We start from the raw sequence: 26,711 nt of genomic DNA on the forward strand, positions 1-26,711 counted from the left end.
CCATCTGGCTCTTTTATTGATTAGCTAATTGCGTAAAGAGGACTCGTTCCGCGGCTAAATCAGCCAGCAGTCGAGGAACCCTCTCAATCAGCACTCTTATTTGAGCACAGCTATCCCGCTCGCGAATAGTCACACTTTGATCGTTTAACGTATCAAAATCAATGGTAACGCAGAAAGGCACTCCAATCTCATCTGCGCGGGCATACCGCCGTCCGATTGAGTTTCGACTCTCATCAGATTGGCAGCTAACTCCCTGCTCGATTATGTTAGCCTTCAGCTGGCTCGTAATCATAGTAAATCGTGCATCCTCCTGTAAAGGCAAAATCATGCACTTAGTTGGAGCCATCTGCGGGGTAAACCTAAAGTAGGCCCGTTGCTCGTCCTGGTCCCGAAGATCAAAGCTATGCCACAACAAAGCATAAAGAATCCGGCCAATACCAAAGGAAGGCTCGATTACATTGGGCGTGTACTCCTCCACGTGCTGAATTTCAGTCTGCTTCTCCACCGAGATATGCAGTTGCTCGTTTTCGTAGGTTATTTCCATTGTACCATTAACTGCCCGTTTAGCTAGCTCGTCTTGGGACATACTGGTCAACTGTTCAATCAATGCTGGGGCCTTGCCACGGAACTTGGCACCTAGTTTCTTCTTGTCAACTATTGGCACAAGCTTCTCAACGGTAATAGGAGCTGGCAGAGCTCTTCGAGCCACTAGTTTATCGCCTGTCTTCTTACTGTGAACACTTAAGTCGTAGCAGGCCCGATCGGCAATTCCCACACACTCAATCCAGCCAAAGCTACTGTTAATCTCCGCATCCCAGCAATCCGTTGCATAGTGAGCCATTTCCGTGGGCAAGTGCTGCCGCATCCTAATCTCTTTACTAGGAATACCTATCTTAGTTAAGAACTGGAAAACTCGGGCAATAAAGTATCCTAAAGTTTCGTTGTTAACTACGCCTTGAGCCACAGCATCTCCAATCTTCATAGAGTGAAGTGTCTGTTCCGAATCTCCTGGCCGCTGGTAGAGAAGGGGAATACAGGTTTCCTTCTCTGCTGCAAACTTCGAGTGTTTCTTCTCTTGAGGATGCACAAAGTGTTCTATCTCCGCCATCAAAAACTCACGTACACGGAAGAGTCCAGTGCGAGGACTGATTTCATTTCGGAAGGCTTTTCCCACCATTGCACTTGCAAATGGCATCTTATCTCCATTAGCCTCTAACAACCGCTTGAAGTTCAAAAACTGGCCTTGCGCAGTCTCCGGCCGTAAAAAGGACTGGGTCTTGCCACCAGGCCCAACCACCGTATTAAACATCAAGTTAAAATGAACAACCTTAGTTAGGTCATTTCCAGTTTCACTCTTGATCTGATAATGCTCAATGATTTCTTGCAACTCCTCAAGACCAAATGAATCAATTTTAGCCGCTGTTTGGTACATTTCCTTTTTGATCTCCTCTGGTTTAGTAACTGCTTCTCTTTCTAGCCAGTCCTTCACTAAATGATCGGCCCGATAGATATCACCGGTTTTGGCATCACTACACATTAGATCAGTAAACTTATCAACGTGTCCACTAGACTTAAGTACTTCAAAAGGTGTAATGATAGCCGTGTCTACTTCTTGCATACTCTCTTCTAGGACAAAGAATCGGCGCCAAATAGAGAGAAAGTTGTTTTGTAGAGCACACATATGCGGGCCATAATCAAAAAAGCCCGATACACCACCATAGGCCTCAAAACTCTGAATATAGAAAAATCGTCGTTTGGCCGTTTGCTCAAGCTTCTTTCGCTTCTCTTCCATTGGACTACTCATAAAAAAAGTCTATTACGGCGGCACTCTCTACTTAGATTAGGTTTAGTATTGGGTTAGTTTGATTTGGTGTGGTATAGTATAGTTTAAGTGTGATTTGGTTTGATGTGGTATAGTATTGGGTGTGATTTGGTTTGATATGGTATAGTTTAAGTGTGATTTAGTTTGATATGATATGGTATAGTTTAGTATAGTATAGTTTAAGTGTATTGTATTGTGGTCTGTTGATTTGCTATTTAGTTATGTTGATTTGATTTATTGAATAGGTTGCTTTGGCTTTGCGTATCTTATTGGGTCGGTTGAGTTAGGTGGGGCTTAGCTGGTGTTGGAATTGGCCATCTTTTCCAGGATGAACTGGCGATGTGTGGTGATTCGGTTGAGGAGTTTGGGACTAGTGAGTGGGGCGAGCTTTTTCTCCTGAATAGTGGTTTGGGTGTGGGCTTGGATGTGCTCGAGAAGGGCGGAGTCTCCGGTGGCCACAAAAGAAAGAGCACATCCTGTTTGTAATAATCGACCGGTTCGACCAATACGATGAATGTAATCAATTGGATTGTTGGGCAAGTCATAATTGATTACTAGGGAAATATCTTTGATATCCAGACCTCGTGAAGCTATATCAGTAGTTAGGAGCACTCGAATCCGACTGGCTCGGAAGTCGTTAAAGGCGTGCAGACGCGTGCGATAGTCCATGCCTCGACTCAGACTGGCTGCATTTACGCCCAGCTCGGGAAGAATCTTAGCCAAAATAGTGCACTCTTCGGAGCGGTTCAAGAAAACAATGACTTTGTTGTTGGGGTACTCTTCTAAGAGCAAAGTCACTAAATGGGCTGCTTTGGCATGATTGTGGACTAAGGCATACTCTTGAGTGATTTGCTTGGGGATAGATTCTTCCCGCACATCCATCTTACACATCTGCTTTTGGTGGATCATATCCCAAAGTGCGGGACAGGTTAGCTCTGGGGCTGGTTGAGAGTCGGTCTCGTTTCCAGCTGCTTCCATGCGAATAGGTACTTGTGGGGTAATGTCAGTGGCGGAGAAGAGAAGCATTTGGTGCTTAGACGGGAGTAGACTAAGAATTTGGTAGACCGGCCGAGACTGTGGACCATTGAGCAGTAAATCAGCTTCGTCTAGCACAACCATTTGTAGCCGCCGGAAGCATGCCAAGGTTTCTTTGCTGCTTAGCATAGCTGCTAATCTTCCCGGCGTTGAGACTACTATGTGCGGCTTCTTCAGAAGAGCAGCAGTTTGTTTGTGAATCTCAACTCCACCATGCACTATTTCACTACGAATGCCAAAGTAGTTGCCAATTACATCTATTTGCTCTTTTGTCTGTAAGCACAACTCTCTAGTTGGAGTAAGAATCAGCGAATGAATGCCATACGGGTCATCAGCTAGTTTTTCGACCAAAGGGATTACAAAACAAGCTGTTTTTCCTGTTCCTGTCTCTGCTAAGCCCATGACATCCCGTTCTTCGCGAAAGGGAAGCATCTTTGCCTGGATCCGGGTTGGTTCTTTGTATCCAATTCGTTTTAAAATGTCGTTAATTTCTTCATTGTCCGAAAACAGCATCTCTTGCAAAATCCTGCACTGCTAATTGATTAGCATTGCGTTAAGTTAAGTTAGTATTGGGTGGGGTTAGGTTGGGTTGGGTTAGGTTGGGTTGGGTTGACAAATAAAACACTAACTTAACTTAACTCAACTCAACTCAACTCAACCCAATACTTTACTTAATTGGATTAGTATGATATGAAAATCACTTGCTGACTCCTATTGAGATATGATCATGATTGGTCATACTGACTCACTACTAACTCACTACTAACCCAATTGGTGCTTATCGCTACCGGCCATCTCGCAAAGTATAAATAAACAATCTATCAATACACATATTGCAATCTCATGCCCCGGCCAGGAACAAGTATCTTATTTCAACTAATTAACTATATCTTAACTAAAACACAAACAAACTCGACTAAAACTCAAATAAAACTCAACTCAATTCAATTTCAATTTTGTAAACATTGTAAACTCTTTATTTAAACTTTACTTACCCCAATATCAACTTTGTCCTTATCATCAATAAAATGAGCCTATCCAACTTAATACCAACCCAACTTAACTCAACTCAACACAACCCAACACTAACACCAACACTAACACAATCTTAACTCAACTCAACTTAATACAATTAGAGATGGGCTAATTCAAGAATACTCCGAACATCACTGCAGTACCGTAAGCAGTCCAGAATAATCATACTAGAGAGAAGACTTCGGTCTTTAATCTCACCGTTAAACGGATCAATAGGCAGTTTGTTGTTATAGGGCTCGTATTCACAATCTAGCATAACTACCGAAGACATATCACTTGATACTTTCTTTAAATCCTTCAAGTACTTTCCGTTGATATAGTCACAATCTTGCCGGTACAACATACGACTAAAGTGGCAGCCAGGCACTTCCTCTTCCAAACGCATGGCCATTTCAACTGCCACCACTTTCTCCATGGTTGTATACAACACCACTTCATACCATTCAGAAACACTAGCAAAGAATTCCCGAATCATCGGTCGCAAAGTAACAAAATGAGTGCAGCGCTGGCCCCCATCCATATACTGCACAAAGAAGTCATACCGCTTCTCTGGTCGCTCAATGGTTGAATAGAACAAAACACCTTCTAAGTCCAGCACCAAAAACTTACGCTGGGCTATATTCGCGTCATAATTAGTAAAGAAACATCTAATGGCCAAAGAACTAATGTACTTGCCAATATTAGTGGCGGTTGCCAAGGTACTCCAAAACGTATCGGTTTGAGTTAGCATGGGGTTAGGTGATCTTTGGCGATAGAAGGATGGCGTCATATATTTTCTTGTTTTTTGCGATCTTTAATGAAGCTCTTCCTTGTGTTTGTCTTGTCTTTAGTTTTAGTGCGTAGTAAGTTGCTCTTACCAATCAGCGATATTGGGACTCCGTTTGTTTTCAAAAGACCGATTATAGCCAACCAGATCTGCAAAGGATCCTTTAAACTCTCCACACCTACCGAAGGATCCCTGGACGTGACTATCTTTTCTGAAGAGGGCAAGCGAGTTTTCTACAAAAGAGGCTTAAAGTCGCAAGAGACCGTTGATTTCTCTTTCAACACCACCGAGCCACAAACCTTCCAAGTCCAGATTGAGCAAGGCGACCCAGTGCCCGAAAAGACAGTTTTAGTGGAGTATGAGATTACCTCGCAGTTCAATACTTTTAACAAAGCAGTTGCCAAGTCAGAAGTACTAGAGCCTGCTCTCTTGGAAATCTCACGGATTGAAAAGCTGCTTTACGAGCTATCCTTACAAACCTCATTCCGTCAGAAGGAAATCGCCGCCTTTTCCAACAGTATCAATGACATTGTTATTTCCATTCCCTGTATCAACTTCATCATGTTCATAGCTTTTGCTGGTATTTTGGGGTACCAAATGATCTCATTCAAAGACTTCCTCAAGAAGAAGAAGCTCATCTAAATGGACTAGTTTATGTTATGTTATCTTTACTTATGTTTTATTGAGTTGGTAGTGAGTTGGTATTGAGTTAGTAGTGTGTTAATAGTGTGTTGGCATTGTGCTACGTTATTGAGTTTGTAGTGTGTTGGCATTGAGATAGGATAGAACAAGATACCAACCTAATACCAACCCAATACGAGCCTAATACCAACCTAATGGAAATATCAACAACTTAGTGTGTTGGGTTGGGTTAATTGGATTGGTATTGCGAAACCTTTTTGAAACAGCTATCAGTTGAGCTAGTATTGGGTTATATTGGGTTAGGGAATTGCTTTGACATGGATATAGTCTGGTCTACAGTCACTGGAACCCAGCTGCACTGTAAGAAAGAAAGTGTGGCTACTTTTTTGGAAAGACACTCTCTATCCCTGAGTACCCATGCTGTTGTTCAAATTACTTGGTCAGGAACCCGCTTAGTTGGGCAGCGCACTTTAGAACTGGACGGCTTGCTAGGACGGGTCGAAAATGCGAAGACTCTGCGCTATCTTTTAGTCCAGCCCGAGCACCAACTGACCATTTGCTTAAACAGTTATACCCGAGAGTTCTTACTAGCCGATCTCAACCAGCTGACTTTCTCCTGTGCTAAGCAAACACCTATAAGTCAAGTTCTTCGTGACTTGCGCCATTATTTCAGCCCGGACTTGGTCGAATCGCATTTTACCCTCTACACCGTTGAGTCAACCGCATTAGGCCGAACCTTAGTTGAGGTTAAACTCGGCAGTGTAGCAGAGACCTACACCAATTTACAGCTGCAAGCACGAGATCCTTTTCTCCTTGCCCGCACTCGACAGCCGCAATACGTCCAGTCCTTCTACCAACTAGACACCTTCAACAGTTCCCTGCTCTTCGCCACCCAGTACGCTATCTCGCTCTACAGCCACTTCATCCTAGCCCAGAAGAAAGGAGGTCCAGATAAGTACGGCCAGTCCTTAGAAATAACCGAAGACTTACGTGCTTTCAAACAAGTGTTTGGCAAACGCCATTTCCTCGTTATAGAAACCCCAGGCACGCGCTGGACCTTCTACTCTAAATCACGTCCTAATACTGACCAACTCCTTTATGAGATTAAACAAGCTCCGCGTTATAAGCCCCGTGAAATAGAGCCTTCTAAATCAAACAAAATCCAACGCTACTGCCAATCAATTGAAACTCTCCTCGCCAAAAACAATCCTTCCCTCTCTTCCCTACCTCTTTTCTCCCGTATCTTCCCCTCCGAACTGCCTACCGACCAAATGGCCCAAGATCCAGTCCAGCTCCTACACAAGCTAGAATCTTATCTCCAAAGAAGTGTCTGGGACAATGTCAATATTGAGTTTATTCTTTATTTGCTGGTTGCCCAAAACATCCTGCCTATCGATGGCCTTCAGGACGAAGTCCGTCAGTTCAGCACACATCGCAAGCAAATACTCTCCCAATTAAGAGACTTCCTTCACCGCCAACAGTCCAACCGCCATTAATCTTTACCCGATTCCCGGCCGCACAAGTATACCTTATGCAACAACTCTCGCATTCGCAACGATGCCTTTGGATTGTTCCCTGCTTCATAGGCCAGCTCAGCTACAGTTTGATCAATGCCTTGCTTTTTCAGTACTGGTAGTACTTTAGCCCGGAAGAATTCACGGAAGTACGTATCTCCCTGGGCTATAAAGTAGTTCACCAAATAAACAACCTCTTTATCATTTAGCACTGATTTTGAAGCCAGCACTGTACCCATAGCTGCTACGTCGTATTTAGAACCCGGGCCTCTAACCACCCATTCTTCCAAGTCAATCGTATACTGCTTGCAACTCCAGGCCACCACTTGTTTCACCAGCAGCTCAAACTTCTTCTCTCTTCTAATACCAATCTTACTCCATTTCTCTCTAATACTAGCTAGCCAGGCCTTAATAAACACCCAACCGTCTTCCCGTTGGCCGATTTGCTCTAAGACTATCTCAATCCATTCCTCCTGCTGTTCTCGCTTGGGCAAACCCCAATAGGCGTAAACCAGAGACTCTGCTACAGTCTTATAATCACTAGCCGACCCAATTGCGACCTTATCTAACCCCAATAAAGACTCCTTATCTACCACAAACTCTTCAGCGGCAGCAATACGTTTGCACAGTTCGGTTACACTCATAAAATTTTGTCTCCAATCGTGCCATTAGCTACTATCTTCTCCTCTTTCCACCTTCTCCTAGTCCCCACTCCTCTTATCTCATCCTATCCCACCTCATCCTATCCCACCTCATCTCATCTTATCTTATCTCATTTCATTTCATACCATAACAATTCAATACACACACAATCAATCAATCAAAACAAACACCAACCCATTACTATCTGTTGTGTCCAAGCTCGGATAAAGACCTCTCATTGGGTTAGTATTGAGTTAGTATTGAGTTGGTATACGAGTTTGAGTAGCTTCTAGATCTGGTATCGTCTTCTGTAAATCTTTCATGTATGCCATAGAGAGTCCTAAAAAGTCCTTTATCAATCTTCGTCGTATCTTTATGCTCTATTGGCTTGTTTTAGTTTGGTTTGGTTTAGTATTGCGTTGTTTAAAGTAGTAAGGAATAAATATCTACATTATCTGTACTTACTCGTTTAAAAGTAGAGATATATCAAGATTCTCATTAAGATCGACAGGAAATGGTACAGACACCACAATAAGTCTTGTTTATTTATTCATTGCCCAACTTAATCACCACCTATCTTAATCACCACTACTCATATTAATCACCACCCAACTTAATCACCACCCAACTTAACCCATTTAAATCTCCACTAACTCCTCAATCTCTTCCTCAGGGATCTCCTCTATGCTAACTCCAGCGCGTTCGGCCTCACGACAAATCAAGCCGTACAGATCATCTGAGGCCTCCAAGCAACATCCGTGACTCTGGAAAACCGAACCTTCTGGCACAGCTGCTACCACACCCGCCCAGTCAATACTCTCCGAGGCCCGCAGCTTAATCCGGCGTCGTTGCCACCCCAATTGCACGGCCTTCTTAGCTATTTCAGCCACCTGTACTTTTGGTGGTTTGGTTGAAACCGCATGACCGACTTCCTTGAGCAATCCTTCGGCTTGCACCGCATTAATCCTACCCCCAGTAGGCAGTCGCAATCTTTCTTGTAGTCCGGCACACACGGCCTTCCGCAGACTCGCTAATTCAACCGCACGAGCCGCACTATCTCGTCGTGCCGTACCCCCGGCCAAAATTGCCCGTAGTGCGCCTTCACCCGTTACTCCAAACTCCGCCCGGACTTCAGCCGCCCGAGCCACTTCCCCACGGTTAATATCACTGAACACACACTCCGTATGCAAGACTTCCGCCAACGCCAGCCCAGGATTACGCTTATATTCGTACAACTTATTCGGCCGCACGCCCACCTCAAAAACCCGACCGTGTGCCCCCTTATACTGCACTACCGTTACACCAACTAACTCTTTCCGACTCTTTGGCGCAAATATCATAATGAATAAGATTTACTCCTTTCCCCCTTTATCACCCAAGTATCCTCTTACATTCACATAACTTATTCTACTACAGTTTTGCCATATTACATTACATTACTTCACATTACTTCACTCCACATTACTTCACTCCACATTACTTCACTTCACATTACTTCACTTCACACTAACAACCCAATTCAGCCACTCTACATTTCACTATAACATACATGAATACCATCGAAAGTAGGCTTAACTTAACTTATACTAAACTATACTAAACTTATACACAAGCAACCCAAACCAGACTTAACTTAACTTAAACGCAACCCACACTTAACTTAACTTAGCTAAACTATACTTACTTAAACCAAACTATACTAAACCAAACCCACCCCAACCTATACTCACACGCAATCCATACTTAACTTAACTTAACTTAACTTAACCTAATCAATTTATTCCCTGGCTAGGCCTTAGATGGCAAACTCAGCAGCTGCGGCCAAAGCCATCAACTCCCGAACCGTATGGGCAATCTCCTGCTCAACCGTTGACTCAGTTACGTAGCCGGCACCAATCGCCATGACACTCAGTGCATCCACTGAAGTTTGAATCATCGCTTCAACCGCCTCACTCGTTAGGGCTAAATGGGCCACATCAAAGAACTTCCCATTAGAATAAGCATGTAATGCCTTCATCTTGTAGACAAAAGGCGTAATACCTAACAGCGACAATAAAGCAGCTTCAGAATGACCAACTCGTTTACCGTTGTACAAGGCTTGACACCGCGAAAGAATCTCAATCTTACCCTTAGTAATCTTAGTCACTATTCCTAAGGCATGGAAGAAACTAGTCTTCCCCGGGTCTAGCCCCGTAAAGACCGGCTCAATCCATAAGTCGCACTGTGATAAGTCTCCGGGCTTAGCTACTGAATTAACCTTCCGCGCCTCAAAGATATCCTCTAACTCACTTAACGAGCCATTAGTAAAGATAACTCCTACATTGTTCTTAATAACCGACTCAATTCCAGCTAACTCCGGTCGGTTCTCCGCAAACTTTCTTAAGGCCAACTTAATAGTCGTGTTCTTCCCCATAAGGAAGTCTCCCTTACCAAGTATATCGTGTCTAATTAGTTGTATTTGATTTGATGACATTGACGTCATATCAACTACTAAGAACTTAGAATACTTTCCAAAGTATTCCTGCGTTCTATTAAATGAGTTAATTTTACGGGCTAATTTTGGGGTGGCTGTCCGCTGTTCTATTTGGATCATTAGTTAGAGGCAGGGGCAAAAGAAAAAAAGGGGGGTGGCTTAGTCTTTAATTATTTATAAGCCTACTTAGACTGGCCAAACAAAAGAGTAATGGATCCACCGGTGGTTAGTATAAGTACGGAAAGGTTTATGCGGATTTGGGAGGTATTTCAAGAGGGGGCTAATTGTATTGCTAATGGGCAGCCATGTAGTGGTATGGGTATGTATACGGCTGTCTTTCAGATTGTAGCGAGTGGGGAGGCGGCTTTTGCGGTGCGGTTGCATTGGTGTATAGGCAAGTACTTCTTTGCCTTGGCGGTTAAGCTTAGGGCGGGGATTGAAGGTAGGGAGTGGGTTAAGGCGTATGCGGAAGCATTTGTGCGCTATGAGCAGGTGGTGGAGTTAATTGATGGAGTATGTGGGCACTTGAATGCGGCTGTACGGGAGAATAGGGAGTGTAGACGGGTGCGGGAGTTAGGGTATGTTATTTGGGAGCGGATTGTGTTGCGGCAGAGGTACGAGCAGAACTTGCCGGCTTTGCATGAATCTTTGCCCGATTATCGTGAGTGGGTGGAAGTTTGTTTGCGGTCTTTGCGGAAGATAGTGACTAATAATGGTGACGTATTGGAGTACTACCGGAACAATTATGAGACTGGGCTGGTGAATCGGGCGGTGGCTGAGTTTAGGCGGCGAGTGGGAGCTTATACGGGTAAGGATATCTTTGGGCATTTACAGCGGTGTAGTGTGGCCATTAGGAGTATAGTAGCGGAGTACCGGGAGTTGTTCTTGCCGGTTTCAGTGAGTTTGTTGGAGACGGAGTTGGAGAAAGCTATTTTTACTGGGAAGGTAAGTGAGTTACGGGCGGAGATTGATCGGGTGCTGCAAGGGAAAGATCGGGAGGAGATTGCGGCTTTATGCCGGGCGGTCGAACCTTTGGAGAAACAGATTTTAGCGGTTTTCCTGGATAGTGCTCGGGTCTTTGCTCGGGCGCAATGGCCGGTTGAGTTTGACTGTGCGGCGATTGCCCGGGTGTATTCTGAGACGGCGGAGTTACTGGCGCCGACTGGGTCTCTGAAAATACTGGGGATTTTAGAGGAGACTTTGGCCCAACGCCTGGACCGGGCTGGAGTAGGATTGTTGCTTTCGGAGTACTTGGCCGTGGTAATTAGTCGGGGGAGACGGGTGGAGGTAGAATTGTTTGCTGTGCTGCTACGGTGTATTCCGGCGGGTGAGGAGAAAAGTATCTTTTACCAGTCGTATATGAAGAAGCTGATGGATCGGTTGTTGCACTTACGGTTTGATCCGATGATGGAACGGGCGGCGGTTGAAGCTTTACAACTGCCTTGGGCTTTACGACGGAAAGTTGGGAAGATCTTTGATGATATCGTGCGGAGTACTAAGGACAACGAAGTGTTCTGGCAGAGTTACAACCAGACGACAGCGGCATTGCCTAATGAGCCTTTTTTCTATGCGATTGTGACGACAGCATGTATGTGGCCGGTGGCTGAGACGGAAATGCAAGTGGCAGCTATTCCTGGGAGTTTAGTAGAGATGGTGGCTGCCTTTGAGAAGGCTTACTTGGCCCAGCATAAGAGAAGGAAACTTAGTTGGGCTAGTCGGCTTTCTTGGGTGGAGATTGAGCTGAGTACGGATAAGGTTTATACGGTGGAAATGCCGGTGTTGCACTATGCTCTGTTGGAGAAGATAGTGGAGGCTCCGTTGAGTATTGATGATGCAGCGGCTTGGCTAAGTGTGAGTACGATGCAGGCTCGGGCTGTACTAGAAAGCTTGCGCGGTTTAGATATTCTAAGTCGGGTGGATGAGACGTATGCCTTCAATTCGGACTTTAGTTCGGCTCAGACTCAGCTTGTGGTGGCTGTTGATGACGTAGCTGCGAAGCGTATGGGCAATCGGAAGTTGTACTACCAGGCGCTCATTACTAGGCAGTTGAAAGCTCTTGGAAAGTGTGACACGAGTAAGCTGCAAGAGATTATTCAAGCGACCCATACACCGGTCTTTAATTGGAACCCTATGGATTACAATGAAGCTTTTCAAAGTCTACAGGAAAGGGCTTTACTAGAGGTAGAAGGTGATTTAACTCTTTATTTGCCCTAAGCCATCAGTTAGATATAAAACTTCGTATTGTTTCAATGTGTAAGGCGTATATCAAGTACGCAAAAAGTATATCAAGTACGCCAGACGTATACCAACTCAATACGTATACCAACTCAATACGCATACCAATTCAATACGCAGATGTATCAACTAGTAAATAACCCAATTAGTCTACTTTGTTCTATTTTAATCATTGTGCTTACTGTCTAATTTATTTGATATAGGATCGGTGTGGCGTTAGTATTTCGGTAGTACTTAGGTAGTACTTAGGTAGTATTTAGGTAGCATTTGCATGGGTGTTAGTTGGGGGTTAGCTAAAAGTTCTGGAAATAGACATCTTGATCTTCGGTTACCTCGGCGGCTGGAGAAATTGCTGGTGGCTCGCGGGTAAGTAGCAGGTCAAAGTTGTCTTCAATCTTGTCTGAAGGTGTCCATTGGGCTGGAGGTGGTTGGGTCTTTAGTTGGGACCAGTTAATTCCGGCGAAGTAGGGATGTTCTTTGATTTGCTGGGAAGACTCGGCTCCAAGCCTGGTTTTAGGGTTCTTATCTAGTAGACCTTCAATCAGACTCCGTGTAGACTCATTGAGCTGGTCTAGATCTTCAGGCACCTCGCTTTTGATGGCGGCTTGCAACAGACTTTTGGTTTCGCCATGGAAAGGTGCTTTGTGCATAACGAGTTCGTAAGCAATGACACCAAGACCCCACCAATCAACTACTTTGGTGTACTTTCCTTTAATGACCTCCGGGGCCACGTAGGCTAGAGTTCCACAAAAAGTATGGGCTACACCGTGCTGGGCTCCAATACTAACCAGCCCAAAATCACCGATCTTAATACGCCCGTTTGAGGTGAAGTAAATGTTATCTAGCTTGAGGTCTCGATAAATAATGTTGTTTGAGTGCAGCGACTCAACTCCCAATAGAATTTGGGCCAAAATCATTTGAATCTCTTCGGGTGGAATTTCGCGGGACTGGGTTTGGAAATACAGATCGCCTCCAGCGGCAAACTCGGTTGCAAAGAAAACATGTGTGCTTGTTTGAAAAGAGCCAAGAATTTCGAGTAGATACGGGTTCTTGGATGCTTTGGCAATTTCCAGGGCTCTTCTTTCAATTTCCATATACTCTCCGCAGTTCTTATCAATCGCAGTCTTCTTTTTGATTGATTTCAAAGCCACGGTTTGGTCTTTCCAGCGGCACAGGAAGACCTTACCAAAGGTACCTCGACCGATTAGTGAAACCATTTCAAACTCATCAAGAGTAATCCCGGAGGTATCTTCTTTCTTCTTTGGGGCGGGGTGGTAAGCTACCAGTTCAGTGCGCAGTTCATCAGTAATACCGCAGGAGCAGAAGATCATTGGCCGGCATTCAATGTGGTACACATGTTCACAGGCACTGCACATTAAGCCCAGAGCCAGAATACTAAGCCGCTCCCCGCAGTGAGAGCACCAGGACATGCCAAGTATTTTGGTTTTGTTAAGGGAGTGCTCAATGCTGTACTTCTTGGTCGGCGGCCGGTCAGCTGGATCTGTCCCTGCGGTCTCAACATCGAACTTTTCAGGGTGCTGTGTACGGTCGGCTGTTTCGGTGCCAGTTTCAGGCTTCTCGCGAATGTCAATGGCGGCAACAATCATTTTGAGTCGCTCAATGCGTATTTGGTTGATCTGCTCTTCTACCTTGTTCTTTTCTTCCTCTTCCTCGCGGACCCGTAGGTACTCTACACAAAGAAAGAAGATCTTCCGAGCACATCCCAGATGACAAGTAAACTTGCAGTTGTCGCAGCGATAGTACACCGGATCAACCTTGCTGTTGTTGCTGCACACACCGCAGTAGTAGTACTCTTTATCGTCAATTAGACGCATTACATGCCCAAAGGCCCGCTGTGTAATCAAATCAACGTTTCCTCTCTGCAGCCCATGACTTTCCAGCACACACTGTCCAAAGGAAAGCGATAGTGTGCTAGTGTCAGAAAACGAGTAGTAGAAAGCCCGCTCGCCCTTATCTTCGGCCACAACAAGATCTTCAATCGGAAAGTATAGCCATCCAATCACGACGTCACTATCTGAGATCAGCAAAATATCTATCTTTTGTGCTTGATTAAACTGTAGCTCCATAGCCTTGCAGTTAGCAATATCCGCTTCAGTTAGCTTAGCAAAGAGCACATCCTCAACATAAACATGCACGGCCACGTTTTTATAGAGGGGGTTCTTGTTGTTAAGATTAGTAAAAGTCAGGTACGCCTTTCCGGTTCTTTTCTTGCTATTCTCAGGAGCCGAGTCGTTGCGGCGCTCTAAAATACTCTTATCAGATTCAAAAACTCGGCACTTTACCCCGGCATCGTCTGCCATGCGTCGGATCTTAGTTAGCTCCGATTGCACAAAGTAAATCTTGCGTTGCGTATACTCAATTCTTTCTTTGATTGCCGTTGAGCTTTCAGCCTGCATGATAATATTGTACCCTCGCAGCAGGTCCTTCTCTTTCTTCAGAACACTAGCTAGGATTTCCATGCGACTTGTTCCGCGACTCTCCCAGCACTCCAGAATAGTAGCTGGCTTTGCCTCCGCTCCCGAGAGAAAAGGATTCGCGTCCCGAAGTCTCTCGATCTGAAAACGTGCTGCTTCTGCCTCGGTCTCGGACAAGCTCGGGAGCATCTGCATGAGCTTTTCTATCATGTTGACGGTGCTACTCTTCTTCTCTTCCATCCTCACCCAATACTAAACCCAATATTTGTTTGTTTCAAATGGGAGTTTCATCGCGCATTGGGAGAGCTGCGGCCCATCTGAAGAACGCGATTGATAACTGGGAGCGAAAGCCGCTCTCAGGCGAAGCAACACGAGCTCTGGTAGAAGAAGCCATTCGCTCGCTGCAAGAAATCTCTACCCAACACCCGGCCCCGAAAAAGAATCCTAGCAACCACTCGATTCCTACACCTACACCCAATCTCCAGATTTATTCTATGATCATTGAGTACCTGATCAATAATGGCGCCATTGAAAGTGCCAAAACACTTATTGAGGAGTTGCCAGAGTCAACTGGCCTGGAGACCGAGAACGACTCGATTTCTCTGTACAAAATCTACTCGCCTTGGCAGGAAGAGCTTGGTCTGTCATCAGAAGAGAGCCTCTACAGACAAGCCAACTACCAACAAGAACTCGCTGAAATCCAGCAAGAGGGCCGCGAGGCTCTGCAGCGCAGCACAGATATAGCCCAAAAGAGAACGCCCTATCTTGACCGCCTATACCAACCGATCAGAATGTACTTAGCTAGAAAGAGCCAACTGGCGTCGGACGAAGATAAGGAAAAGCTGCTGCAAAAAGTCATTGTTGAAATTCGATCGGGGTTTATATTTGAAGGCAGTTCTCTCATTTGCCGGGAAGAGGAGAATACCTTCCTCTTTTCACGGCACTCACAAGAGTACCAAACGGTCCTTCACTTTCTCTCTCTGCTAGTAACTCCCTTACACCACTCCGAAGTCAGCCGACGCCACCAGAAGTCCTTCTTTACTAAGACCGGCAAGCGCCACTTGCCCCTCGAAATTCTCTACCATGTCGGCAAGAAGATGGAAAGCATCAACATAAATCCCTACGACACCGAAACAGAGCCCATTGAATCGGCTGCACCTGCTTTGCTCTCCTTCCACTCCTCCTTTGTCTGCCCTGTTCTGCGCAGTGAGTGCACCATTGACAACTTTCCTTGCATACTAACTTGTGGGCATGTTATCTCCACCCGGGCATTGAAAAAGATCGCTCTCTTCAAGGGCTCACCATTCAAGTGTCCGTACTGCCCCCGTGACATTCATTTGAAAGAAGTCTTCCGATTAACACTTCCTATTTAGGCAACCAAATGGGGCGGTATCTGGTGAGAATCTGATGGGGATCTGGTGGTGATCTGATATATTGTAATGGTATCTTATAATAGTATCTTGTAACGAATAAAGACTAAAGAATTAGTTGGTTGTGGTGTCAAATATAACTTCTTATTGGATGAGACTTGAATGAGACTTGAATGAAAGCGGGTGATTTACAAATCACGCCCAACTCAATGTAATGGAAAATTTGGACCCAAACTAACTCCGCGTGATGAAAAGTCACCACTTAGCTTACACACATCAACATTATCATCTAATTACTTTAGACTCGGCCAATTACTGCCATTTTAATCATAATCACACTCAAATGTAATAGCAACTTAGTATTAATTTAATAGGTTTATTAATTTCCATCAACGTCTATATATAGATAAGCCAAATTTTGCTGTTTTATGAGTGGGACATCTACTTGGATCCAATTTAACAATTATACTCGAGAAACCAACACTGGTGTTAAAATACTCGAGAATGTCTCCTTCTCTATTCCTAAAAACAAAACAGTCCTTCTAATTGGTCTTAGTGGTGACGGAAAGACAACATTAATGAATGCAATCTACGGACACTGCGATTCTGCCTATCGAACGTATGGGAGTGTGCTGACACCAGCAAAGGACGGCGAGCAAATGGTCCCAAGAAATGTATCCGAGTGGTTTAAAGATGTAAGTTTCTGCCGACAGGACTTGTGGAAGTACGGCAAGATTTCCATGCACACTATTCTCTGCTCAATTGCGGCTTGCTACGGAATATGTCGCAAGGAGGTTGACTCGTTGATTGCGGAGTTCGACTTAGTGCGGCAGAGGAATGTTTCTTTTGATAATCTTTCAGGAGGTCAACAAAAGCGAGTCTTAGTTATTGCTGGGTTGTTGTCCAAGAAGTCTCTATCTATTTGGGACGAGCCCTTATCTGGACTTGATTCTGTTATTGCTATTAAAACACTATCCACTATTAAAGGTGCATGTGATACTTCTATTATGTCTGTTCACCAACTCTCAGAGGAGATTATCAAGTATTTCGACTACACCCTCATTATGTACAAGAATACTGTGATCTATAGCGGGCCCATTGACCAAATCGTGTCGTACTTTACCCAGCGGGGATTGGTTTTGAAGAGTGAAATGTTCTACATCACTTATCTCCTGCACTTGTTCGCTAATAAGGAAGAAAGTGAGCAGGACCGGGCGAACATTGTGCAACTACAGAGCATCTATCAAGGGATAGTTGGTCAACCTCAAGGCAGACAAACTCCCGGGAACATCGCGTGGGTGCCTTTTGGTGCACTGCGCTGGACAAACGTGAAGGAGATCTTCTGTCGTTCCCTCTATTTCTCCAAGACCTTCAAACTCCGGCCCTTATTAACCGAATTATTTGTCTATCTCTTCCTTACTGTCTTATTCCTATTGTTAAACAGGAGCGGAGCACTGTTTGCGGTCCATGGCAAGACTGCCGCTGAGGCAGACAGGCACGTTGGCCGGTTTATCAGTGAACTCGCCGACCAGTTGGTCCCGAATTCAGGTGCCACCGAATCCCAAGCCATTAATCGGTTTGTTCTGTGTGGTTACTTATCTTTGTTCCTTAGATTGTCAGTTGTGTTTAGTTTAGCCGGCTTTGTATCCAGTTGCTGTACCTTGAACAAGGACTTTACTCGAATCTTGCGTACAAACATCACTGATGGACAGTTTACCACTCTGGAGTTCATTATGACGGTCTTAATGGAAATCATAGTTCGTAAAGTGCTGATGATGTTTGCTGCTTTGGTTACTTTTTTCCTATACTGCTCAACCCAGACAGTCGATGCTCGTGTGTTTGCTATCTCGGAAATCTCGCGGGGCGTCTTTATCTTTGGCCTTTTCCTGCTCTCAGTACTAGGTGGATTGGTTCAGCTTGCCATTATTCTCTTACCAATAATGAAAATGATCCGCTCCTTTATTGGCACGAGTTACCTATTCTCTTGTGTTATCCTGATTGACTTAGTTTGGTACAATTTAGCCCACTACAGTAGCACTATCGCATCTGATTCTTCAGGATATTACACCGTGAACAGCATGGCTGGCATGCTCATAGATGCCTATCAAGACAAGAACTCGACAACACCAGATAAGATCAACACCATTACTAGGACGACTTACTATATAGCACTAGGGCTCCACAAAATCTACATCTTCTCTCCCTTTGTCTTCTTTAAGGAATGGCTCGTTAAACTCTATCTCTACAACGGCAAGCTACCCTACGGCGGCGAGTTCAAAGGAGGCAATTCTCTTGTAATCGAGGAGCTAAACATGGCAAAGAAGCTCATTGAAGATTCCGAACGTAATGGCCAGAAGATCTCACTGCCCCCCGCACTAGACCCTCGCAATCTTCTTAAACAAATGTCTTCCTCCGTCATCAAGATGCCCGCTCACGAACTTAGTGATTTCAAAACCTTAATTCCACCAGTCACAGTATTCACCCTTTTCAAAACATTCCTTATCTACTGGTGCCCAATTATAATCATCTGCACCCTCCTTACGGCTTACAAATACCGTTGCATGCAGCCCAAACTACGTTCTTAAGAATAAACTACAACTTAAGCATCTTAAAGTCTCGTATCTATTTTTTGCTTAATCGCAATCAACTATTAATACAATACCATCCCAATTCATCACATCCCATCCCACCCCAATACTAACTCCATCCCATTCAAAACCTAACCCATTCAAAACCTAACCCAAATACCAACTCAATCAAAACCTAACCCAATACTCAAACTAACTTCTTTATTATACATGGCAGTGCGATCCCAACAAGAATGCTTAGCAACTCCTGGGCAGACCGCACATATCGCACTCTGCGGCATTGCCTGTATTCTGAAACGTACAGGCCTGACACCCCCAGCCACTGGCAAGCTTACAATCCTTAGCCAGATCAACCAGTCCTGGATACTTTCCTTCTAATACGTCCTGATTAAAAGCAGCGCCATCCCGAGCCAGTACAGCTGCTGCCAAGCCATCCGGTAACAGTTCTAAGTCCGCTAGTTCTAATAAGAGTCCCAGATCTGCAAAGGCTCCTAAACTAAGCCCCTGGACCGACTCTTCAGTTAAGCGCTTCTGCAAGTGCTTCTTTACTCCACTTAATCCGCTACCCCGCTTAAACCCAGTCATTCCCGAAGGCACGGCAAATAATCCCTCGCCGGCCGTTAGTCCGTGGGTTGGCCGCACCACCAAGTACTCAACTGGAATCTCATGACCGTGTTTAGTTCCCTCCTTACCCGTCCAAACAGCTGTGGCTGGTGCCACTTTAACTTCGCGCGGATTAGCAGCTGCAAACAACAAACCGTCCTGTAATAACTCAATCGCTAAGTTCGTCCCACAGATCTCAATTGTTTCAGAAGAGGTCTCCGTACCCGCAATCACTAGAGTTACAAAACGCGATCCTTTATTCTGACCAGATACTATATAAGGAAACCGGCGCTGCATCTCTGCCACAAAAAGGACCTCCATCGAACTAACAAACAACTGCGGCTCAGGCAAGATCCGGGTATACGCCATACCGACTATCTCCATACCCAGCATATCTAGTACTTTCTTTAAACTCTCGTCTGTGCCTTGCAACGTCTTATCCGCTGGATTAAGCACTACTCCGTTGATCAGACCCGTATGCTCAACCGGTAGAGCAGCAAAGACTTCAGCCTTCACCCCCTTACTTACGGCCGCATACTCACTGTACCGCCCAACTAGTAAATAAACCGTTTGGCCGCCAGTAGCTCTTCTTTCATGAATTAGCCGCTCTAAAATCGAGCGGTCATCAATCTCAATATGATCAACAGGTCGGAACGTTTGTCGGCCCAAAACAATCTCCTTAGGCAGGCACAAGTGGCACCGCCCAGAAGCAGGATGGTTGCGACAAGCCGGAGGCAAGTGACTTTCTAAAACTAGTTCCTTGCCTTGACTGGCCAAGTACTCTTCGTACGCGCCTTGTGAAATAAACCGCCGCTTATCAAAAGAAGAAGAAAGCCAAGAATCCTCAGGGGCACAGTCAGCACACATTCCACTAGGACCGTGTCGACACTCTCGCTTGCCTCCCGTGTTGCCCGTACTTGGCGAATCTTCGGCCTTATCAACTCGGACTACGTCATAAGTGGCTTGCAGCATATCACCATTACCAATCCCATTGGCCAGTAAAGTTCCGCTATTTAACTCGGCACCGGCCAAAACCAGCCGCGTACAGATACTTTTGGTGCGTTCATTGATTATCTCCTTCAAGCGCTCAATTGTCGAATTCTCTTCAATTTCAATACTCATTATCCTATCGCGGCCTTGAATACGTACAATCATAAAAAATAGCCAAACAAAGTTATTTATGCTTTCGGGTAGTTTGTGCCTCTAATTTGGCGATCATGGCATTCCAACGATCTTCTCGATTGCTGGCTCTTGCCTCCAAATCTTGTGCTAGTTTAGCTGCCATTTCGGCTTCTTTTTGTCGCTTTTCTTGTCGCTTTTTGTTAGTTAGGAGGTGGCGGCGATAGGCAGGATATTGAGGTAGAGTTCCGGCTGTGATTAGTGGGTCTAAAATAGCTCGGTATCTTGGTTCTTGTTCGTCTTCACCTAGGAGCATATGGTCAACTATTTTGGCTAAACTACCTTTATATTTTCGATAAAGACTGATTATCTCTTCTTGTTCTTCTGAGGAACCTTCATAAATATGTCTGAAACGGTCGAACATGTTCTTGGTTATGGGATTAGATTGATCTTTGTCCTTTTGGCGCATAAGATCGTAGGCTTGATTAAGACGCATAAAGCCTTCTTCCGAACCACCTGGTCTATCAGGGTGGCATTTCATAGCGAGTCGTCTAAAACACTTCTTGATTTCTTCTGGCGAGGCATCTACTGAGCAGCCCAGAACTTCTGCGGCTTCTTTGGTCTTCATTGGAAAATTTGTCACTTCCATTGGCTTACATCACGGCTATCTCTTGAAATAAGTTAAGTTAGATTGTGTTTGGTGTGTTGTGTTTAGTATTGTGTTGGGTTGTGTTGAGTTGTGTTTGGTGTGGGGTTGAGTTGACTTGTGTTGAGTTGACTTGTGTTTAGTATTGAATTGAGTTGTGTTTGGTTTGGTATTGACTGTGGAGATGGCAACTATTTAGATGTTTACTAGCTAGATGTTCGCAGTTGAGATATGTTAGCATATGCTAGTAGTAAGTTAATATATGTAGTAAGTTAATATATGTAGTAAGTTAATATGTGTAGTAAGTTGGTATGTGTAATAAGTTAGTATATGTAGTACGTTAGCATGTGTAGTAAGTTAATCTATATAGTAAGCTAGTATGTGTAGTAAGTTAGCATGTGTAGTAGGTTATGGGATAAGTTACGCACTCAAACATACACCAGATTTATTAACATTTAGTGTGGCCTTTACTGGCCTCTTGGCAATCTTCTCCTTGCTCCTGGCCTGCCTCATCTTCTGTCCAGCCATAGAGAGGCACAAAGCTCTCTAGAATGCCACAGTCCTCATACAAATTAGGGAAGATCCAGAAGTTCTGGCCAGTTGCAGCCTTAATTACCAAATACACAATCAATCGAACTATCGAAATACTAATTAGTAGAATAAAGAGTCCAAATATAAGATAGAACAAGTACCCGGTTCCCATCTTAATGCTTCTCGGCCAGATTGGGAAGAGGGCCATAATGAGAGCGCCTACTAAAATAGCTACACTTATGCCTATGGTGTAGGCACGAGATCCGTCTACTAGCCAGATATACTCGTGGTTGATGTTGAAGCTGTACCCGATATCCAAGGTGTACTGGTCTCCTAGCTGTTGCACACGCGATATGTAGTGGTTCTCAAGTAAGGTCTCCATAACTAGCTTGGCTTCCGTACTGACTAAACCTTGTTGATTCATTAAGTACTTTAAAGCATCGGTGCCTTTAAAAACCCGAATGCGCTTAATTCGGTTAAGAATCGCGTCGACTGTTTCGATGTTCCGCAAATGCTTCTCGGCCTCTTTTACGCTAAAGTGCTCTTTGAAAGTGTGTTGAGTGTCGGACATTATTTGTTTGCCAAAAGAAAGATTAAATATGGAGGCCTTCAAGAAACAAGCGTTTTGTCGACGGATCTTAACTTGCCTTGGTCGTATCAACCGCTCTAAGATGCATCAGGCTGATTTGGAATCGACACTTTCAGAGATCAATCGTTTGATTACGCAGCTGGAGAAGTACGAGTCGGGGCCTTGCTTTAAGCGCGAAAAGCTAGATAAGAACCAGTATCGAGTGGCTGGCAGTGTCTTTGAAGTGGTGGATGGCAAAGTACGCGTAATAAGTACTGACCTAATTGGCCTGGAAGCTTACCTAAACTTAGAGACAACTACGTTGCCCGATGACCCTCTGGATTATCTGGAGCGGGTCCACCAGAACAATCTTTGTTTCAACTGTTTAAGACGCTGCTCGCCTTGTGACCTAACTGTACCTTTTGTGGAAGTGCCGGCGGGAAACAAGACTGTGTTCTATCATATTCAGTGCTTTGAAGAAGTAAAACGCCGCGAGCTTTGTTGATTGTTTGTTATGGGGTTTATTCTTTCAAGGTTATACCGAGGGCCGACCTTTGCTATTCTGGTGCTGAAGCCCTTTCGGGCTAAGCGGTACACCGTAGTGGATGAGTTTCTGAGTTTAGTGCTGAAGGGGCATAAGGTGCTAATTAGACACCAAAGCGAGTATCTGACCTACCACAAGATATCGTTCATGGGTCGAAACATTTCGGTCTTGGAAATGCACGATGAAGAGAAGGCTGATCTCTTCTGGGACTGCATCCAGAACATGAATGCTGTGGCATACTTTATTGGGTGTGTTGAAGAGGAGAACTGGGAGCAGGTGCTGAGTAATATCGAGAGCATTAAGAACACCCACGAATCGGCTCCGCTGCTCTTAATAGTAGTTAGAATTGGGCTGGAGGAGTCTCGGTATGTGACTTTTAAACGGCAGATCAAGAAGGTGTTGGAAGAACGAAGCTACAAAATTGTTGATGGCGCACGGCAAGTCAACGAAGAATTGGCCCCAAGCAAAGAGACAATTTGCCAAGGCTTATCATGGGTTCTTTTGCAGAAGTAAGCCCAACAACCATAAGTTGATGCTAGGTTGAGATACGAGTGGGTTAGTATTGTGTTGAGTGTGGTTGGCATTGGGTTGGGTGTGATTGGTATTGGGTTGGGTGTGATTAGTGTTGAGTTAGGTGTGATTGGTACTGGATATGGGTGTGTGTGATTAGGCCTATTGGGTTAGATATTGGGTTGTGCTAGCCGGATATTAAGCCGTGGGCGAAATGGGATAAGAGGATGCGTTATGGATAGCGTTAGTTTTTGGTGAATAAATGAATAGTTTTGGTATCTAAAATGAAGTTGGGTTAGTATTGGGTTGGGTTATGTTATGTTAACTTGGCACTAGTCTAGTACTAACTTAGTACTACCCTAATATAACTTAACTTAGCCTAACTTAACCTAACTTGATATAGTCTTTTATTTCATATCTACTCGATAGGCAATCACGTACCCTGTGGGACTGTCCTGGTTGAGGGGAATGAAGACGTTTGTGTTGCGAGGACATAAGTACATTTGCTCGCGCTGAAGTGATACCATAGGCTCGCCTTCTTCGCTCACTAAGATTACATCGCCATCAAATAATGAAATAATCACAAGCGCCCCTTCTGAGTCGTTAAAGGGGTCATTTAGCAAAAGATAGCCCATTTCTGGAATCTTAATGCACATACTATCCAGGACATGACTATTCTCTAGAATCCAAGGAAGTAGGATTCTTGTCTTTTCCTGGTCATTGCATTCATCTACCTCTAAAACTCGTCCTGAGAGCAGGTTCAACCGAGGCTTCCAAGAAAATTCGGATAAAGTCTTTGCCAGGGCCTCTCCCATGGCTTCATCTAAACCCACCTGGACTATCTCTTCTGGTACTTCGGTTATTTTGGTGTCGGCATTGCTAAACTGGATGAAGTGCGCAAGATTGGGCTGGTAAGGAGGTATACAGCTCATAGGCGCATGCTCTTTAGAGCGCAACCAGCCTGTTAAGGCCATTCGCACTCCGTCGGCACTCTGCACTTCGTGGTATGACTTATCAGAAACTTCAAAAATCACCATGCGGTTGGTCTTTGGCGCCACGGCTTTGGCCAAACTAATGCCATCGTTGTGGAACAGAGCTAGCTCTCCATTTGTTGATCCGCCGCTTCTAGCCGGAGTATTCAAGTAAAAGGAGAAGGCTAGCACACGGTCATCAACACAGTCATCATGGGGCAGCAAGTAATCACCCTTTTCGTAGTAAGACCCAAATAGATCCATTTCGGGGTGTGCAACGGCTTTTCCAATTTTGGCTAAATCAAAAGCCATGGCTGACTTCACCTTCTCTAGAAACTCAGCATAGTCCTTCTTTTTGTTCAGCTCTTCAGTCTGATAGAAGTGAAACAAATCAGTATGTTTTTCAAAATACTCGGCGCCATCATGCTTTTCAAGCAATCTAGCCAGTACGTCTGGCGGGAGAAAGTCGTCAATAACGCGATGGTAATAAGGGGTACGAAAAACCGCTCCTTGGAGTAGACTGAGCCCGGTTTCAGTCGACATAAAATACAGGGGCACAAATAATTGGCGCAATTCAGGGGATCTACACGGGGCAAAAGTATAAATAGCAAGCGTGTGTTTCAGATCAACATGCCGATTCAAGGAGGAGAATTGAATTACAACAAAAACGACAAGAAGCCATCTGATGATCCCAAGAGCCTAGCTGACAAGGCCAAGGAAGCCGTTGAAAACAAAGCCAAGTCCACCACTGGCACTACTGATGCTACTAACAAATCAACTACTGATGCGACCAAATCAACCACTACTGCTGGTGATGCTACTAAATCAACCACTGCTGCTAGTGATGCTACTAAGTCTACCATTGGCGATGCCGCTAAATCAACTACTACTGCTGCTGGTGATGCTGCTAAGTCTACTATTGGCGATGCGGCTAAATCCAGTGCCACTGGCACGGCTAAGTCGGCTGTTACTGATGCGGCTAAAAGTGCTACAACCACCGGCGCCGGTGCTAATGCTAGTGCCAATGCGGCCAAAGCTGGTCCCAAGCCTGCCACTGGTGCTACCGGTGCTGCTGGCACTACTGCATCTGATGCTAAGTCAGCAGCCACTAAAGGCCCTGCGGATAGCAAACCCACTACACAGCCGGGTGCCCCTAACAAGGAGACCGGTGCTGCCCCGGGCGCTGCCCCTAAACCAGGGAATCTTCCCAACCCCCCTAAGCCCCAGGAGGATAAGCCCCTGCCGCCCAAAACTACAGCTAACCCACCGGCTGGAAATGTCCCATCTAGCAAAATAACCAACAATAGTGATGAGTCCAAGCCTACCAGGCCGCCCATCACTTCAGCGGCTCCTAAGCCAACTCAAGAGCCCGTTAACAAGCCACAAGGGCCATCAGCTGGTCAAGCTACATCCGGCGCATCAAATGCTGCCGCTGAAGAAAGTGAGCCTAATATTATCGTTCGGTTCTTCCGCTCAATCAAAAACGCCATCACGCAGTTCTGCTGCCAAACAGAAGATTCGGTTAGACACATCGCTTAATAAACTCTTTGGGTTAACATCTTACTATTACTTTATTGAATTGGGTTAAGTTAATTTGGCACTTTAGCTGTTCATATCAATGGCACAGTCGTTTGTTATTGAGTTGGTATTATGTTGAGTTGGTATTATGTTGTGTTAGTATTTGAGTTCGTGTTGAGTTAGTATTTGGGTTCGTGCTGCCAACTCACTACTAACCCACTATTAACTCAACTCAACTTAATACAATACCAACTCAATGTCTTATTTTAACTTATCCTATCTCACTCCACCTTATCCCATCTCAATTCGTTGGCAATTTTTAAGCCGATGACTCACATCAACACATCCGATGCGCTCATTACGCCCCCAGCAGCAGGATTTATTGGCTCTTTTCAGCTATTATTCCGAGCTCTAATTCACGTTATAACTCACTTTCAACGTAAGACGAAACACAAATCTGTCTATTTATTTCCCGCCTTTTTCTTCCCAATGACACCTCCACAATCCAACGACTCTAACCCAACGCCTCAAAGCGAGTTCTATTCCTTCACTGGAACTAACATCAAAAACGAACCTATTGCTTTCTCGCAATTCAAAGACAAGGTTTGCATCCTAGTTAATACAGCTTGCAATTGTAAGCTAGCTAAAAAGAGCTTTGAACAGTTACGCCGAGTTCTTAAGGAATTCCCTGACGTTCACCTTCTTCTCTTCCCCTCCTCATTCAAACGAATGGGTCTTGTGGTTAATCAAGAGTTGGATGACAGCCAACTGATCATTGACCGTCTAACTGCTGAAGAACTCTATAATGACCGTACTACTGTTTTTGCCAAGTGCACCCTTAACGATTCAAAAGGACCAATTGAGTGGTGTGGCAGTAAGAAGACCGGAATCATGGGGACTACCGGGGTTAACTGGAACTTTACTAAGTTTGTGGTTTCAGCAGATGGCCAAGTTCTTGCCCGGCTAGGTCCTAACGCCGATTATGAGGCCTTATCTGCCGAGCTTAAGGCAGTTTGCAACCGCAAGTAATTATGTGGCTATTTAGTTGGTCTTGTTATTATGAGCAGATCTGAATTGATGCGTGTCGTTGGCAATCCATGGGGCGATAGGAGTAATAGGGGTAAAAGGAGTGATAGGAGTTTGT

At 44.8% G+C, this 26,711-nt stretch overlaps 20 protein-coding genes across 20 annotated transcripts; 9 read left to right on the forward strand and 11 right to left on the reverse strand.

The window, feature by feature from the left end:
• Positions 1-13: 13 nt before the first annotated feature.
• Positions 14-1,792, reverse strand: NEHOM01_0872 (glycyl-tRNA synthetase; the record flags this gene model as incomplete). The annotated part of the gene is made up of 1 exon (XM_051489750.1): positions 14-1,792. One exon carries the CDS (start codon positions 1,790-1,792, stop codon positions 14-16), a length of 1,779 nt encoding a protein of 592 aa, XP_051345710.1.
• A 324-nt stretch (positions 1,793-2,116) lies between these two features.
• Positions 2,117-3,370, reverse strand: NEHOM01_0873 (ATP-dependent RNA helicase DDX49/DBP8; the record flags this gene model as incomplete). Its single annotated transcript, XM_051489751.1, has 1 exon — positions 2,117-3,370. One exon carries the CDS (start codon positions 3,368-3,370, stop codon positions 2,117-2,119), a length of 1,254 nt encoding a protein of 417 aa, XP_051345711.1.
• A 619-nt stretch (positions 3,371-3,989) lies between these two features.
• NEHOM01_0874 (CTD nuclear envelope phosphatase 1) lies at positions 3,990-4,661 on the reverse strand (the record flags this gene model as incomplete). Its single annotated transcript, XM_051489752.1, has 1 exon — positions 3,990-4,661. The coding sequence occupies one exon, from the start codon at positions 4,659-4,661 to the stop codon at positions 3,990-3,992; it is 672 nt and encodes a 223-aa protein (XP_051345712.1).
• A 27-nt stretch (positions 4,662-4,688) lies between these two features.
• NEHOM01_0875 (p24 family protein delta-1) lies at positions 4,689-5,300 on the forward strand (the record flags this gene model as incomplete). Its single annotated transcript, XM_051489753.1, has 1 exon — positions 4,689-5,300. The coding sequence occupies one exon, from the start codon at positions 4,689-4,691 to the stop codon at positions 5,298-5,300; it is 612 nt and encodes a 203-aa protein (XP_051345713.1).
• A 317-nt stretch (positions 5,301-5,617) lies between these two features.
• Positions 5,618-6,796, forward strand: NEHOM01_0876 (uncharacterized protein; the record flags this gene model as incomplete). The annotated part of the gene is made up of 1 exon (XM_051489754.1): positions 5,618-6,796. One exon carries the CDS (start codon positions 5,618-5,620, stop codon positions 6,794-6,796), a length of 1,179 nt encoding a protein of 392 aa, XP_051345714.1.
• Positions 6,793-7,458, reverse strand: NEHOM01_0877 (uncharacterized protein; the record flags this gene model as incomplete). Its single annotated transcript, XM_051489755.1, has 1 exon — positions 6,793-7,458. The coding sequence occupies one exon, from the start codon at positions 7,456-7,458 to the stop codon at positions 6,793-6,795; it is 666 nt and encodes a 221-aa protein (XP_051345715.1).
• Positions 7,459-8,094: 636 nt separating this feature from the next.
• NEHOM01_0878 (ribosome maturation protein SDO1) lies at positions 8,095-8,796 on the reverse strand (the record flags this gene model as incomplete). The annotated part of the gene is made up of 1 exon (XM_051489756.1): positions 8,095-8,796. One exon carries the CDS (start codon positions 8,794-8,796, stop codon positions 8,095-8,097), a length of 702 nt encoding a protein of 233 aa, XP_051345716.1.
• Positions 8,797-9,251: 455 nt separating this feature from the next.
• Positions 9,252-10,049, reverse strand: NEHOM01_0879 (large subunit ribosomal protein LP0; the record flags this gene model as incomplete). Its single annotated transcript, XM_051489757.1, has 1 exon — positions 9,252-10,049. The coding sequence occupies one exon, from the start codon at positions 10,047-10,049 to the stop codon at positions 9,252-9,254; it is 798 nt and encodes a 265-aa protein (XP_051345717.1).
• Positions 10,050-10,139: 90 nt separating this feature from the next.
• On the forward strand, positions 10,140-12,143 carry NEHOM01_0880 (cullin 2; the record flags this gene model as incomplete). The annotated part of the gene is made up of 1 exon (XM_051489758.1): positions 10,140-12,143. The coding sequence occupies one exon, from the start codon at positions 10,140-10,142 to the stop codon at positions 12,141-12,143; it is 2,004 nt and encodes a 667-aa protein (XP_051345718.1).
• A 314-nt stretch (positions 12,144-12,457) lies between these two features.
• On the reverse strand, positions 12,458-14,839 carry NEHOM01_0881 (uncharacterized protein; the record flags this gene model as incomplete). Its single annotated transcript, XM_051489759.1, has 1 exon — positions 12,458-14,839. The coding sequence occupies one exon, from the start codon at positions 14,837-14,839 to the stop codon at positions 12,458-12,460; it is 2,382 nt and encodes a 793-aa protein (XP_051345719.1).
• A 38-nt stretch (positions 14,840-14,877) lies between these two features.
• NEHOM01_0882 (uncharacterized protein) lies at positions 14,878-15,972 on the forward strand (the record flags this gene model as incomplete). Its single annotated transcript, XM_051489760.1, has 1 exon — positions 14,878-15,972. The coding sequence occupies one exon, from the start codon at positions 14,878-14,880 to the stop codon at positions 15,970-15,972; it is 1,095 nt and encodes a 364-aa protein (XP_051345720.1).
• A 425-nt stretch (positions 15,973-16,397) lies between these two features.
• On the forward strand, positions 16,398-18,554 carry NEHOM01_0883 (uncharacterized protein; the record flags this gene model as incomplete). Its single annotated transcript, XM_051489761.1, has 1 exon — positions 16,398-18,554. One exon carries the CDS (start codon positions 16,398-16,400, stop codon positions 18,552-18,554), a length of 2,157 nt encoding a protein of 718 aa, XP_051345721.1.
• A 240-nt stretch (positions 18,555-18,794) lies between these two features.
• On the reverse strand, positions 18,795-20,315 carry NEHOM01_0884 (nuclear protein localization protein 4; the record flags this gene model as incomplete). Its single annotated transcript, XM_051489762.1, has 1 exon — positions 18,795-20,315. The coding sequence occupies one exon, from the start codon at positions 20,313-20,315 to the stop codon at positions 18,795-18,797; it is 1,521 nt and encodes a 506-aa protein (XP_051345722.1).
• Positions 20,316-20,334: 19 nt separating this feature from the next.
• Positions 20,335-20,907, reverse strand: NEHOM01_0885 (DnaJ-like protein subfamily C member 9; the record flags this gene model as incomplete). The annotated part of the gene is made up of 1 exon (XM_051489763.1): positions 20,335-20,907. One exon carries the CDS (start codon positions 20,905-20,907, stop codon positions 20,335-20,337), a length of 573 nt encoding a protein of 190 aa, XP_051345723.1.
• A 466-nt stretch (positions 20,908-21,373) lies between these two features.
• Positions 21,374-22,027, reverse strand: NEHOM01_0886 (translocation protein SEC62; the record flags this gene model as incomplete). Its single annotated transcript, XM_051489764.1, has 1 exon — positions 21,374-22,027. One exon carries the CDS (start codon positions 22,025-22,027, stop codon positions 21,374-21,376), a length of 654 nt encoding a protein of 217 aa, XP_051345724.1.
• Positions 22,028-22,055: 28 nt separating this feature from the next.
• Positions 22,056-22,529, forward strand: NEHOM01_0887 (uncharacterized protein; the record flags this gene model as incomplete). Its single annotated transcript, XM_051489765.1, has 1 exon — positions 22,056-22,529. One exon carries the CDS (start codon positions 22,056-22,058, stop codon positions 22,527-22,529), a length of 474 nt encoding a protein of 157 aa, XP_051345725.1.
• Positions 22,530-22,538: 9 nt separating this feature from the next.
• Positions 22,539-23,081, forward strand: NEHOM01_0888 (uncharacterized protein; the record flags this gene model as incomplete). The annotated part of the gene is made up of 1 exon (XM_051489766.1): positions 22,539-23,081. The coding sequence occupies one exon, from the start codon at positions 22,539-22,541 to the stop codon at positions 23,079-23,081; it is 543 nt and encodes a 180-aa protein (XP_051345726.1).
• Positions 23,082-23,485: 404 nt separating this feature from the next.
• On the reverse strand, positions 23,486-24,592 carry NEHOM01_0889 (prolyl 3-hydroxylase /prolyl 3,4-dihydroxylase; the record flags this gene model as incomplete). Its single annotated transcript, XM_051489767.1, has 1 exon — positions 23,486-24,592. The coding sequence occupies one exon, from the start codon at positions 24,590-24,592 to the stop codon at positions 23,486-23,488; it is 1,107 nt and encodes a 368-aa protein (XP_051345727.1).
• Positions 24,593-24,679: 87 nt separating this feature from the next.
• NEHOM01_0890 (uncharacterized protein) lies at positions 24,680-25,588 on the forward strand (the record flags this gene model as incomplete). The annotated part of the gene is made up of 1 exon (XM_051489768.1): positions 24,680-25,588. One exon carries the CDS (start codon positions 24,680-24,682, stop codon positions 25,586-25,588), a length of 909 nt encoding a protein of 302 aa, XP_051345728.1.
• Positions 25,589-25,894: 306 nt separating this feature from the next.
• On the forward strand, positions 25,895-26,596 carry NEHOM01_0891 (uncharacterized protein; the record flags this gene model as incomplete). Its single annotated transcript, XM_051489769.1, has 1 exon — positions 25,895-26,596. The coding sequence occupies one exon, from the start codon at positions 25,895-25,897 to the stop codon at positions 26,594-26,596; it is 702 nt and encodes a 233-aa protein (XP_051345729.1).
• Positions 26,597-26,711: the final 115 nt, after the last annotated feature.

This window comes from Nematocida homosporus, assembly GCF_024244095.1.
Source record: "Nematocida homosporus strain JUm1504 chromosome Unknown 4449, whole genome shotgun sequence".
Classification (NCBI taxonomy): Eukaryota; Fungi; Microsporidia; genus Nematocida; species Nematocida homosporus.